The sequence below is a fragment of the Uloborus diversus genome, chromosome 4 (assembly GCF_026930045.1).
Source record: "Uloborus diversus isolate 005 chromosome 4, Udiv.v.3.1, whole genome shotgun sequence".
NCBI lineage: Eukaryota > Metazoa > Arthropoda > Arachnida > Araneae > Uloboridae > Uloborus > Uloborus diversus.
The window spans coordinates 77,335,776-77,351,149 of NC_072734.1; the positions used below are offsets into that span (position 1 = coordinate 77,335,776).

The 15,374-nt window shown below is 33.7% G+C and overlaps 1 protein-coding gene across 1 annotated transcript in view; it reads left to right on the plus strand.

Moving 5' to 3' along the window:
• Nucleotides 1-879: 879 nt before the first annotated feature.
• The window catches only part of LOC129221282 (serine/threonine-protein phosphatase 4 regulatory subunit 1-like), a 230,281-nt gene continuing 215,786 nt past the window's right edge, over nucleotides 880-15,374 (plus strand). The window contains exons 1-2 of the mRNA XM_054855739.1: nucleotides 880-907; nucleotides 1,012-1,062. Of these exons, the coding sequence (XP_054711714.1) occupies nucleotides 901-907; nucleotides 1,012-1,062 (58 nt within the window). The 5' untranslated portion in view covers nucleotides 880-900. The remainder of the gene's footprint in view (nucleotides 908-1,011; nucleotides 1,063-15,374) is intronic.

The window sequence follows — 15,374 nt, forward strand, 5'->3', positions numbered from 1 at the left end:
GTTTCTCTACGTTGCGGAATGTTACTTGGCAACATTGCAAAAGTGTACCTAAACTGCATTCCGAAATGCGAGTTGTTCATCATTATGAGAAACTTGGAAGCGAAAATTTTCCATCTGGATTCTTTCTAGATAAATTTCTGATGTTGTTTAGATGTTACACCAATGATTCTCGAAATTTGATTTGAAAAACGGGGGGGGGGGGGGGAGACGAAGATAAATAAAATTAGAAGATAAATAAAAAAGTTGGGTTTCAAAATGTGTTTTCTTTTTCTTTCTTGCCGGAAAGATCGACTGACGAGAAGTCGAATGGGGGGCCCAGACCTTGGAAAAGCCTGACTCGGTGGGAGGGGGTTGACCAAACTGACTAAGTGTCCGTGTTGACTCTCGACGGACCTGCTGTTCTAATAAAAGAGAACATCAGAGCTGGATTTCCCGAAGATGATGGAATATTAAATTTATCTATCTTCTTTGTGTTTTATACATATTTGTATGTAAACGTAACATCGTAACGAAGGACAGTCAAATTTCAATACCATTTTTAATAAAAAGTTTCCTTTCGTACCTTATTTATAAAAAAAGGACTGTAGTTTCAATAATCTGAAGTCTATTGATCTACTTGACTAATATTTATCAAATGCATTTGCTTCTTTTTAAAACATCTGAATGAAGTTTGTAGTGAACACTTTAAAACTTAACATTTTTTTATCATTTTCTGCACAAACACAAACATTTTCATGCTTGAAAATTTCAGAGTGTGTATGTTTACAAAATTTACTACCATAATCATTCACAATAATTTTTTTTTTCTTTGCGAAAAAAATGCATTAACCAATAACTTTCCAGAACTGTATTGTGACCAATGAAATCAAAGTACATTTAATCGCGCTTGTTATATCCAACATGGCGGGTAAGCTTGTTGTCTCGTTCAGTGAAAAAGTTTTATATTGTAATTTTCCTGAAATATGTCTTGTTTTGTCTTTAGTATCTAAAACCAACTTATGTTGCTTGCAGATATATTTATAACAGAAGATTTCGAGGACGGCGTAGAAGATAGCGCTGAAAGTAAGTAACTTGTCACTTGCTTCACGGATTTATGCAGAAGAAAGCAACGTAGTAGAATACTACGAGAATAACCCCGATATTTAGGCTTAACTCGCTTTTCTTGACTTTTTTTTTTTTTCTGAGTACGGTTGATGACACTTATGAAAAGTAATAAAAAATTTGTGTTTTGTTTAAGAACCTTTAGTGTTGCATATGCTTTTAGCGGCGTAATTATTTTCCGAACATCCATTTGACATTTACTGATGCATTTTATTGTTACATAATTATCTTCCTATATTTTGAAATAATGTTGTGAATGAACTACTTGTAGTACTAACTCAATAATGAATGAGCACTTTGTATTTTACTAATTGTTTTTGTTGCTCTGACTTTTTAAACCCTTTATTATTATTCATTTTGAAGCATGGTTTTTTTCCCTCCGAACTGTGGCGATTTTCTGTATTTGTTAAAAAATCTTTTATCAATTGGTGGAAAATATCATACATGGGTACCATTTTTATGTTTAAAGCGTAATTTAGTTTTTGCGTTTTGATTTAATGTATGCGAATGGGTGGTGAATAAGATGTAAAATATTTGATTTTCCTGTGTATCCTGTTTGAAATTGTCATTTCCTTTTACTTTAATTTATATATATATTCCCATGTGTATATATATATATATATATAAACATATTTTTTTCTCAAGTGGTTATATTTGTATTATGCATATATTTTTAAAACTATTCACTTTTTATGAAAAATTTGTTGTGAATCTGTATTTTGCATCGGAAGTTACCGTGACCGTCTTCACCAAAATTGATAGTAATGCCTAAACATGCTCGTTAAATCAAATAATTAAGCAAAACAAGATAATATAACCACCGAATGAAATTAGTACTCATTGGAGTGATCTTTTATTTATAACTGGAAATTTTTGTTGTGTCAAAGTTTCGTAACGTGTTAAAATGCATAGTGTTTCTAAATCCATTACCAGTAGTGGCACCCTAATAGAAGGTCACGAGATTACTGTGTCTTCTCAAAAAATCTCCTTTTTAGGCAAATTTGGTGTATAAGATAGCAATTTTTTTCAAAGTAATGCATAAATGTCTTTGTCTATTCTCATTGTAAGTTTGTGCATGCTCTTATGTTATCATTTGAGGCAGTGAGAAACAAAGGGGTGTAAGTGGACATTTTCAAGTTTTGAGCAAATTGCATATAAAGGTAATGTCCTAGGTAGGCTTTCATTGAACTTTTTTTCTAAATCATGCTATACAGCAGCACCTACCAGGGCTACTAGTACTAGCTCTTGCCTCCGGACGGAGGAGAGGTTCATCTACCATTTGTACTGGTTATCTCCAAATTTTTAATTTTCCACTTCCATCCCTTTGCTTCTCACTGCTTCATTTGGTAGATTTTGGTGTTTTTGATTTTATAAATTGAAGATACCTCCTGCCTCTCCCCCACTAAATTTTTAAGTTAGGGGCATCCTAGGGGTTTTATTCTTTTAATGTTTTTAGCTTGTTACATGTAAGAAAGTGTTAAAATTTAATCTAATAACATACAAATCATGACAACTAAATTTTACTGAAGGTAGTTATAAACTTTTATTATATTTGAAAATGTTGATTCATTGAAATGTGAGTCAATGTAGATTAGATCACCATTGCTCACACAATAAAGATCTAAAATGCAAGGAAAAAGTTTCCGAAATTCTTTTCATCTCAAACCTTCTTCCAAATTAAGTAGTAATGACATCTTTCTCCAGCTCGGTTATTCCAGACTGAAGAGTCCAAACAAAAAAGAAACTGCCGTCTCTGAATGGGATAGCCAGGTTGTTAGTATATTGCTTGTACTTCTAAATGTTGTATCACCAAATTTAGTAGTCCTTTTTTTTTTTACATATAACGAATTGTCTCCAATTCAGGTATTATAATACTTTCACTTGACAACCTCGGAGACCACCCGTACCTACCTACTACTCGGTTTATTGGTTTTAAATGCTCGGATAAATCTGAGCAAGTGGGTCTGCGAGGAACTTTATTTAAATATATTAAAAATTACATTATTATCAGTATAATTTTGATTTGCTATTGACAAAAATTCTTAGTAATTAACATCAATATATGTAATAAAGTAGACAAAAATAATGCATAGAAGCTTTACAATAAAACAATACAACACTAGAGAATTGTTACTTTACAGAAGATAATGTGTTGAAGTATATAAAAAGAAAACTAAATTTAAAAGATATTAACTATTGAAAAAGATACAATATAGGTATGTATTAGTCGATGCCTTGAAACATGAAGCCTTCTTTAACCAATAGACTGAAAATTGAGTTAAGTCTGACGCGGGTATGATGTTGTGAAAGGGTGATTAATACGTTTTTATTGAGTGAATACTTTAACTGCAAAGATCAATTTAAGCTTTAAAAAAAAGCCATTTAGTTAGGTCAACCACATATTTGGCAGAAGTTTTAATTAATCAGTGCCAAGCAGACAGGAAATATTATTTTACCTTTTTTTTATTGTAGAGAAAGTCCCCAAAAGTGACAAATCTGGAACCCATTTGTTTCCCTTCAGTCAACTTCTTGGGGTGTACTTTCTTGCATAATTAATCCATTTGTGAGCAATCATCCGACTTAATTGAAGTTTTCACTCGCAGACTGAATGGTTGTGAACTAAGATCTGGAATCATAAAAATATTGTTCCATTAAGTGCTTTTTCATTTTGGGTGGGTATCCTGTATAACGCAAAAATTTACGAAGTCTAAGGACATTTTTAACGCTTTATGTTTGGCTTTTCCAGATTCTCTTATTTAGAAGAGTGGACTAGGGTTGCAGCATTGATGTCTATTGTTTTCACCATCTCTGTTAATGAAACGTGATATTTATACCACCAATGGTTCTAAACATCGTTTGATGTTTTACCGGTGTTGATGTTTTATTTCGGCTAAATACATTTTTAAAAAAAGCATCTAACCAATTCTTTAAATTAAGACTTTGTGACAGTACAGGCAAGTAAAAAATCAGTTAAAATATTTTGTTTCAAAGCATGAAAACTAAATATAGATGCTTTTAAGCTTATATATATAAAAAAGTGGATGTTAAATGTTGAAAAATTACAGGAATAAAATCTTTGCAAAATGACGCCATTTACCTGTTGTTTAACTAGTGATGTTTTAATAAAAGTAGCTTAAATACTGTACTGCCCAACCACCCTCTCACTGTATCTTTTCAATTTTTTTAAATCTTAAAGAAAGTATTTAAAAATATTGTTACAGAAAAAAAAATGTTGCAGAGCCGACTTTAGGTGATTATTGAAGAAAATGGAAAACGTGAAATACAAAGATAGTTTAAAAAGCAGAACACAAATTTATGTTTATAAATCGGTGAATCCCCCCCCCCCCCCCCACTCAACCCTCTATTATTTATTAATTTTCAGTTGTGTATAAAAAAAATTTCTATTTCGAATTTATTTTGAAATCTACATAATCAAAGTTGGCGGCTGTCCCAATCGAATAAGATTATCAGTGTCAATAATAGTAGTACAAACAATGGAAGAAGAAATTTTAAAGTTAAATTTTTTTGTCTCATACTTCAGGCATGTTGCCATTTGGGAACATTGGCATGTTGTATGAAGTTTTTACAAAGGGGCAACTGAGGATTATGGTTTTGGCAATAAATTTATACTCATGCAAAATATTTGATAAATTTATGCTATTGGTTAGATTTACATGAATTTCAAATTGTGAATAGTAGGACTGGGTGATATCAGAATTTTAATACCGCAATATATATATTTTTTCAAACATCAATATTTTCAATATATCAATATATTCAGGGGTCTGGCCAGAGCAAATTTGGGTCCGTTAACGGACCCTTCACAAAAATCCGATCAACCAAAACGGACCTTTCACAAAAATCCGATCAATCAAAACGGACCTTTCACAAAAATCCAATCAACCAAAACGAACCCTTTACAAAATTCTGGTAAACAAGAACGGATCTTTCACAAATTGTTTATTGAAAGAGCAAATCTCAAATTAAAATAATACAGCATATTTAAAGTTAAATTAGAGGAATCAACTTATACAAAATCAGCTAATTTTGCAAAAGGAAAAAAAAAAAAAAAGGCACTCTTGTGATGCTCCTGCAAGCCATAAATAATTACTACCACCAAATAAATATAATGCCTGTTGTTGGTTTCTTTGAAAGAAATTAACAGCTGAAAGTCAGTTTGGTTTATAATTTTGCTTGTTTGTTTTATGCAGTGGTGTTGTTGTAAACTTGTTTTGAAAATCGTCAACATTCTCTGAATAGGCGTAGTAAGCACTTTTCTCCCCACTCATGATTTAATCATCAATAATATACAGCGAAATGAATTTAGAACTACAAAGGATAGTATGGGTGGGGCGGATGTGATCGCTTCATATTGGGTTACAAAATTTAAACTTATCACCACTTAGTGTCTGGTGGTGCGATGTTAAACTGTTATTTTGGGAGAAAGTTATATGGGTTTGGTTTTTCGATAATAAAAAGGATAATTAACTTTAAATAAACTTTTATTCACCGTTATTTTTTTCTATAGATGTCTACATTTTGAAAAACGCAATCTTTTTACATCCGATATGAGAATCATATTTTATTCTTTTTTTTCAAGCTAACTTCGCTTTATTAGGATGCAAATAAATGAAAAGTCTCTTTATTTTTGTAAAAAAGCTTATTTCAAGTTTTTATAGGGGAATTCCATTTTTTTTTATGAGTCAATAATTAAAATGCTGAATCGATGGTTTATTTGTTTATTTATTTATTTATTTTTGCTTCAACTGTGTCCAGATATTAATGATATGTTTATCATACGACTCTAAAATGCAATTCAAAAGTAATTTTATCAAAAATATTTATTTTACAAGCCGTTTTTATACTTTTGATTCCTTTACTTTGAGGATTGCAATCTCTTTGCATCCGGTGTGGAAATCTGATTTTTCGATGTTTAGTATGCTTAGTTTAGAGGTAAACAAATAAAATATTTTATTTTTGTGAAAATCACGGAGTTTATAAGGTTTGAACGAAACTCTGTGCTCTTAAACAGTGTCTTGGGTTAAAAAGTTAAATGCTGAACCCCTGCCTAATTTTTTTTCTTACAGTTATTTCAAATACTATACAAAAAACATTTCTAGTATAATTTAACATGATGTAGAATGGTAGATAAATATTGATACTTGAGGGGTGCCCATCTCCCAGGGAGCGATACCTCCCCCTCCCTTCAAATACTAGAAAAACACTCAAGAATGATATTCTCAACAGAAAAGAGAGAAAACACTCAACTTTAAGTGCCAATGATGCAGTTTCCACCATCTCAAGAGTCTAAACTTTCGTTTTTACAAGAAAAAAAATTTTTTTTTTAAATTTGATTTTTCACAAAAATAATTGATTTTTCACAAAATTATTTTATTTTTCACAAAAAACGGACCCTGTGAAAAATCCTGGACAGACCCCTGATATTCTTAAGGGGGGGGGGATGCAAAGGTTATAGTTTAGAGTATAATATATCGAAAAACAACAAAAAATATTTCCAAGTATAATGAATACAAATATTTCTCTAAAACAATTCTTTCTTGGAGGAGAAAGAGGAGAGCGTGCGAATTGTATAGCTCAGTGCTTGACAAAAGTGCTTTGCAACGAAAAAGTTTTAAATATTTAATTCAATATTTCATATAAATCTTTCAATTTGAGCAGTCTCGATAATTTGAACATACTTTGAACTATATTTCATATTGACATCTTAAATAGTTTATTTTTTGTCATTTAATAGCTCTTGCTTTAAAATTTTTTATTTTTTAGTCGAGTAACGTAAAGTGGAATACTAATAATAAATCTTTAAAGAATGCAGCTATAAATTATGGAAACTATCACACACACCATGCATCCATTAAGCATGCAGAAATATGAAATATACCTTTAAATTATAGGCAGGGTTAGCATTTACGCATTATAGCTGGTTTTTTACGCAAAATTCGCGGGAAAGGTACGCAACTACCCCGAAAAAATCAGGTCCCAGGGACCCAGAAAACCCAAAAGATAAGAACCAGAATTAAAAAAATTGGAAATAATGCTAAAGATCTATTCACTAAATACTTTTAAGTATCAGTGACCAGGAGAATCAACAGAAAGGGATTAAAATGACCTATCTCTTTATCAGCTATTCAAATACACCCCTATTGTTGATCAGTCAATGGAATTTCAGTGATAAGACTGAAGCTTAAAGTGACCTCCTAGGCAGAGCTCAGGGAGCAAAATATTGCAAGTTCATAAACAGCCCATTGTATTGTATTCTAAGAATAAGCTCTCTCTCAACTTTTAATTTTGAGGAAATTCTTGAAAACAGCAATAAAGACTAAAAGTAAAAGTGGTTTCAATGCAATCTTCAGGATTAATACAAGACAACTGTACAGTAAAAATATAGCTATTTTGCATTCATGTAACCAGAATTACTTTTGAAAATCATTATTTTGCATCCCTAATTAAAGGAGCAGAGAAAAAAAAGGCGATCATTTTTCAGATCGCGCTAAACACAAAGTTCTAAACTTCACATTTTTCTTGTTAAGTTACTAATGAATACTTGAATTTTATACAAAAGCACTTTAACCTTGTTCTTTTTCTAGTAATTCATCTCTTTCTCATGGGCTATTTTTGTTTGAACTTGCAAAAGTCGGATATTAATCGATCACTCCATTTTAAAAACAGCTCAAAAGCCAAAACAAATATTTTGAACGAGTCAAAATAAAGTCGAATATACTGATTTAAGATTGCAAATGAGCAATTTTCGCACTCGTATGAAAAAATGTTTCATTTTTGCGATCATGATCACGATTTTTGCGTTAGGTTAATTCACTTGTGATATTTTTATTATGTAATTGCCAATCATAATGGAGGGGGGGGGATCGCTGTTTTCACTACGAAAAATTTCTAGGAAAACAAAGGTTAAGGGAGTGCTTGTTTTTTATTTTATGGTAACATCCATTTTTAAAGTAAATTTTGAGTTAATCTCATTGTAACACGGAATAGTTTCTCACATGACTAAATCTTGCAAGTGTATTATTTGAAAATAATTTTACAATGATAATCACAAAAAATTAGGGCAAAATTAACCAATTTATTTTATTTCATGCATTCCCCCCACCCCCTCCCAAGTAGAAATGTTTTTATAATCATTTATACACTATGATTTTCTTTTTAAAATTTAAGGGACTCATTTTTCCACCAAAGGACCCAATTCTATTTCATTAGTGAGATTCCTGGGACCCAAGTTACAGATAGTTGAGTGCGAACACTGTTTATAGGTCACTAGCTGCATTACCCGACGTTGCATGGTCTACCTCGAAAATAAAAGTTTTGTCTATGCCTTTTTTGACACATGTTTAACAATCAGGTTTAGAAAAGAAAGAAAAAAATAGCATAAACATTTCCTGTCGATGTGTGGAAAACAATTTTACGACTCAGAATTTATATTTAGACTGCATTCTATTTTTTCGTAATCTTTCTGTATTTTCTGGTGAACCCCCCCCCCCTTTCCAAAGTGGTCCCCATACACTGCATTTTGATGAAAAAAAACTTATGTGAATTCCTGATCATCAAAGGACTGTTGTGTCATGTTTGGGAAAAAAATTCGAAAACAGGGTTTGCATAAGGAAAATCCCTGGGGTGTATTCGCACCCTCCCCCTTTTCTCATAGGTAGACAAAATCCCCTATGACTATTCCTGACCATCAAAAAACCGCTGTGCCAAATTTGGCAAAGATCCGACGAAAATTGGATTCGTAAAAGGAAACCCCCTGGCAGGAGGGGAAGGAGGTCCGATATGGGAATTCTCGAGTTTCAAAGGACCTCTGCAAAATTTTGCAAAAATCCTACTTAAACTGGATTTGCATAAGGAAAACCTCCATGCAGTGTTTTTGCACCTCCCGCCACCTCTTCATAGGTAGACAAACTCCCTATGAAAGTTCGTAAAAGGAAACCCCCGGTTGGAGGGGGAAGGGGGGTTCCGATTGCAAACAAAAACTGCCTAATGTGAAATCTTGCCGAAAAACATACGAAAATTCTGGTCGTTGATGGCAACTCTTAAACAGAAGCCAAAAAATACCAAACATAAGAGCTGCAATGAACTGCCGAAGTGACGTAAAACCATAAGTGTGCTCAGATTTGTTTTGTTATAATAATTACGACTTCAAATCCGTTAATGCGGTTACATAAAAACCCTATTTTCGTGCTAAAGGATCGCTAAAAGTTCCGTCAACGGTGTATGTTTCACTAGTCTGGCGAAATTAGGAAGTTCAGTTACGTTCTGTTCGGAAATGCCAGCGAAGCGAGATTTTGTCAGATTGTTTCAATGTTGCCGTGTGTTATGAAGGGCGTTAACATTTTCCTCTTAATTTCAGAATTAAAGTTATATTTGTTCAGAAATCAAAAAGATGAGTTGCGCTCCCTCTAGTGAGATAAATGTGCAACATAAGTATTCTTATTAGGTTTTTTTGTTTTTCCTTTTTTTTAAATAAAAATTCTGTTCAGTATTTTTCTTTAACATTTTATTCAGCACAATATCAATGGTTTATGTTTAATTTGAACCATGAATCATGTTGATATCTCAATTGGTTAATTTTTAATTGTTGCATTATGATGCTTTCTTAACCAATACACGTTCACTTTAATGGGCCCACAAGAGGCCATGTCAGTTTTATCAGAAAGAGAGCAGGGGTGCTTGGATGGACCCCACTCTGAATGGTGGTAGTATGAGTTTTGAAAACTTTATAGGGGGATGGGATCCGGAGGCCAGAGGCGTAGGAACTTTGTAGAAGTAGGAGGAACTAGGACACATTATGAGAAGTGTCTGTTATGTAAGGGGCAGAAGTAGTGGCCCCTTAAAATAATTGGTGGGGGGACTTTAAATTTCTTTTCTACACATGAAATTAGCTTCGAAGCTTCCATCTCTTTTTTTATCTTGTATCAATTGTTTGTGGAGAGAATGAGGTGATAAGACTTCTGGTTTTGAAATAAGGTCAGTCAGTACTCGATAATGACGACCGCCGCACTCAGTCCCGCGGGGGGCCCGCTACGCGGACCCCCCCCCCCCTGAGATGGAACCTACGGCTAAGAGGTGGGGTGTGTGCGGAGAAAAGTACTCGATGATGAGCACGTAGAAATAGAGGAGTTTCAGGGATCCTCCCCCGGTAAATTGTCAGAATTCTTGTTCTAAAAACGAATATTTACGCTATCTTTGGTAATGTTAAGGGGAGAAAAGCTTTGAATACCTTCCCTGAAAATTTTTCAAAATTAATGTCTTAAAAACGTGATTGTATACCATATTTGTTGACTTTAGTGAAAATATGACTCAAAGGATTGTCCTCGATCGATTTTTCGAATTGATTTACATCTCCCGCCCAATACAGTAAAACCTGTTAAGTTGACCACCCTTGCACGTTGACCACGTGGTCTATGTTGACCGCTTTCGTCAGGAACGGAATTAACCCTATCTCATTTAATGAAGGAAAACCTCTGTAACTTGACCACCTCTCTATCTTGACCACCTGTCTATCTTGACCACTAATGTACGTCAAATTTGGTCTGGAGTATAGTAAAAAACTCTTTGTAAGTTGACCACTTCGTTTATTTTTTTAAAACTTTCTTCAGCATATTATTTTATTATTTATTTATTATATGTAATAATATATATTTTTTTGATACCTTTCAAAGAATGTTTTTAATGCTTTGATGACGTACTAGCATTTTACTAACTAAAGAGCAGCATAAAGCTTATGCTGCTCTTTATTCTCCCAACTTGCTTTTCATTTGTTGTTCTATTTGAGATAGGTTTTTGTACTCTGTTCAATGAAAATAGGTGTCAGTAGAAAAGTTCCAAGTCTTTTCTTTCAGTTGCAATATGTTGTAATTTTGCTAAAAAGAGCAGGCCCAGATCTATATATTTTGGGCCCCTCTGCAACAAAATATGTAAGGCCCCTCCCTAGCGGCCAGCAGTGTCTATTTGTAAAGCGAATAAGCCTTAGTGCTAGTTTTTTTTTTCTTTTAATTTTCTTCAATTTGTAGGGCCGTTAACCCCTTTAAGGATGTGGGTCCCTTGGATTGCGGGTCGCAGATCTGGACCTAGTAATGAGTAAAGTTACATGTTTCTGGTGCAAGGGATTAAGAGATAATAGGACATTTTAATTTTACCTTTATGAACTTGGAGAGTCGAGCTTGTTGCTTTTTGTGCTATAAGTTTTACAATTAGGCTTCAAAAAGAAAGTTAGTGGAACTTGAGATTAATAAAAAGTATGAAATATTAAAAGTAATTGAAAATGGAGAAAACCAGAGAAAATTAGCTGGCATACATGGAATTTCTAAAACTAGTGTCTAATTGTAGTTAAAAACAAGGGAAAAATAACAAATTATTTGGGTAGTATTTTTAATTATTGTTTCACTTTCAATAATGTTAAACATTGAAAGTGGAGTTGAACAGAAAGAGTACCTAAAGGTGAATTCCTCAAAAAAAAAAAAAAAAAATACATGGTGCAAGAAATGACAAAAAAAAAAAAAATATTACCGCCCTTAATAAGTTGATCGCCAAAGTACTTTTCTCCGCACACACAACACCACTTAGCTGGAAGCCTTAGGTTCCACCGTCCGAGGGGTCTGCGTAGCGGGCCCCCCGCACGGCTGAGTGCGACGGTCGATAGTCATCTAAGCCATGGACGGTCTTGGTGCTTATTGCGCCGGGGAAGGTCCCCGTGCTGGGCGTCAGCCCAGCTGGGGGTTTACCCCTTAATGTGTGAGTCTTGCTCGCCATGAGATACGGGATATCTCCCCATACTTCTTTGGCGTGCCATGGCTCCCTATATCGCCAAAGTATTGCACCGCGAGTGGTCAACTTACACAGGTTTCACTGTATTTCAATTTTGAAGTCTTAAACGTAATTGTGAACAACCTTCAGTGATGTCAGAGGAAAAGACTGTACTAGGGCTCTACTTAGGAAACTTTTAAACTTGAAGTCCTAATAGAGAACGTTTTTTTTTTCAATGATGTTATCAGAAAAGGTTCAGAGGTTCCTTCTCGTTAATTTTTCAAAATTGTAGTCGCTAAAACACAGGACTGTGGATCATATTTGTTGGCATTAGGGGCCCAGCAATTTTTTTAAATTGAAGTCCCAAAACATTACATAATCTCCCATGTTGTTGGAGGGCAAGGTATCCAGGGACTCTCTTCCAGTAATTTTCAGGGAATCGGAGCCTTGAAAACAAAATTTGAGGTGCTCTGTAATAATTTTGGAGGAAAGGGTAGGCTTCGACAGCGTAGCATTTAGAAGAATCTCTTATTTTCTGAGAACTAGAAAAAGGCGAATAGATGAAACAGGAGGGCGGAGAAACAGAATGTTGGAATTGTGTTAAAATGAAGTGTTTGTTATATATTATATTGTTCAGATAAGTTTTTGTAAAAGTCTTTGATAGAAACTATAAAATGTTAATGTAATAATATTGTTGGTTTTTTTTTCTGCAATAGTAGATGAAAAGTAACAATTTTGTCATAAAAATTTATCTGTAAGTGACGAAAAAATCGTAATTTAGAAAGCAAAAAAACAATAACTGTAACTTCGTAAAGTATAATCTGAGGGGTCAGATAACTTAAAAAATGAGAGGTTTTTGGAAAGTTGAAATTATTTGAACAAGTACAAACAACCTTAGCAATCTTTTTTAGTTATGTCTGGAGCACCCATGCTATTCATATTTAAATGCCAAACTGACTCATCACCCCCAGCTTGCTAGACACTTAATCTTTTGTTCCAGAATTATAAAGAAATTAGCCCAAAAATCAAAAATAGGATGTTTTTTCTAATTTGTGTGGTTTTAAAAATGTATTCCAGATGATCTTTGTTAATGCTAGGGTGGAAAAGTGGCCTGGGAGCGTTTTTCTCGTCATTTTTCAAAATTGAAACTTGAAAAATTTTGTATTTTTTCTCTAATTACGTTAAGGAGGTTGGTATTTTAGGGTTCTTCCTGGAATTTTTTTCAAAATTGTTGTTCTGAAAACGCAGTTTTAGACATTATTCGGAGATGTTAATTAGAGGAGAAATCCGGAGCCCCCCTCCCAGAAATTTGTCGAAAATGAACAATCTAAGAAACGCAGCTGTCTGCCATCTTTGATATCGTTATGAAGACTGGAAATTTTTCCAAATTGGAGCTCCAAAAACAATTTTATTTGACTTTTAATGATGTTAGGGGTAAGTTTTCGGGTGCTTTACCCCAGTAATTATGTGAAAGGTAAGGCCTTAAACAAAATTTAAGATTTTAAATTATATTGGTGGAGGGGGGGGGGCTCAAGCTCATTAATAAAATTTTTGAAGTTAATTGTCAAAACGCGGTTTTAGATGATAGTTGGCTATGTTACTGGGAGGAGAGGTTCGGGATCCGTCTTCAGCAAAATAAATTGAAATTTATCCTTCTGCAAAGTCAAACTTTGGTTTATCCTCTTAAAATCAATGTTTTGTTTCCTGATTTTAACAACAACAGATATACAGTTTAGAATTTTGCATATTGGTGGAAACTTGGATTATTATTCTGCTGAAAAACAAAAACCCATTAAAACGATATTTTTCGGCCCAGATTTGAACTCCCACCCTTTTCCCTCATTAACACGCTGCTTTATCCAACCAAGCTAATGTGTCTTCGCTCTCAGCTGTTATTCATTTCCAAAATTATTTGAGTGGTTTGGTTTTTCCATAGTGAAATTTTCAATTTCTAGCCTTATATTTTTATTTGTTTGAAATACAAGGATTTGCAGCCCCCGTCAAAAAAAAAACCCCTTTTAACATTTTGAATTTTTTGGTAGTTCAGACTTATCTTAGTTTTTACACTTTTGTTTTAGATGTCATGTCTCCAGAACATCGCTATAAAATTTTTGTTTAATTTCGCCTTTTGTGTTTAAACACTTAGAACTAGCACAGTAGCAGGGGTGTGACTAGTCATGACATTTTTAAATATCGCCTTACTCTGTTTCAACTTTTTCTCTAATTAAAGTGTATTTTGGTGGCATATATATTTTTCTCTACTTAATCACTATTTTCATGATGATATTTTTACAAAAAAAGAAAAAAAGAAATTTAAAATGCTGGCAGACCCTATGAAGTTATGTTTATTTATGTATTCATTTTTAACTTGACTGACGCTTGTCATAGATTTGTACTAAACACTGAATACTTTCTTTTCGTTAAAAAATGTTCGAAACGTTCGTTTCAGCTCTCCTCAGAGGTAAATCATAATGCATAACCTTGCTTGGATGTCCCTAAATAATATTCAGAGATTGCATTTGCTTTCAAATTTTGCAGAAAAAACTTGTTTTGACACTTTTATTCCATTTGTTCACTCATCATTTCTATTACATGTTCTTAAGATCGTAAAGGTTTCCTTTCTGCTTTTTTTTTTCCATTACTAATATGAAATTGGCGACGCCATTTCTGAAAAACTGGGCAGGGGGGGGGGGCGGTAGCAAAACCCTTCTTGGCGATGGTTCTGGTGCCCCCCCCCCAAAAAAAAATGTTTGGTTATGCTACGCCTCTGACTGGTACTGATTTTCGCAGGCCGTTGAGTCGAGTCCACTTTCCCGCATTTCGGCAATCAAGAGTGTTTAAACAGTGAAAAAAAAGGTGAAGGTGAATTCAAGTGCACTGACCACTCCGTCTGCTCACTGCTTTTGTTGCTCATTGGATAGAAATTCCGAAATTCCCAAAAAAGGCAGATCACATTTTTGAAATCGGGTTTGAGGTAAACAATGTACGGCAAAAAGCAACAGTGCAAGAATTTTCCGAGGGAGCTAAGCCGGTCCGAAATATTCCAGGGGGAGCTCAAGCTCCCTCTGCTCCTCCGGTTCCGACGCCTATGCCGGAGACCAAACTGACAAAGGGTCCCACATTTACCTTCGGCGGCCTTGTGGATTTTTCCCTTTTAGTATAATTCAAAATTAAATAAGATTGCAGAATGCAGAAAATATCTTGAAATTTTAAACACTCATCTATCACACAGAGCTACGAAAGATTATGTATTTTTAAGTAGGTATTTTAATTTCTCCCTAATTAAGTTCCTTATTTTCTTTTCAAATAATATATTGGATGAATCGCAATCTAATTATCGTTATCGCGATAGTAGATATATAGATATGTGACAGTATATTGCCAAGCCCCAGTGAATAGATAAAAATAAATATAAATAGGAAAAAATTTATTCAATAACGAAATCGCAAATGACAAAATGTAAAATAATCTTTTAAATCAATAGTTTGTCAGTACAAAAT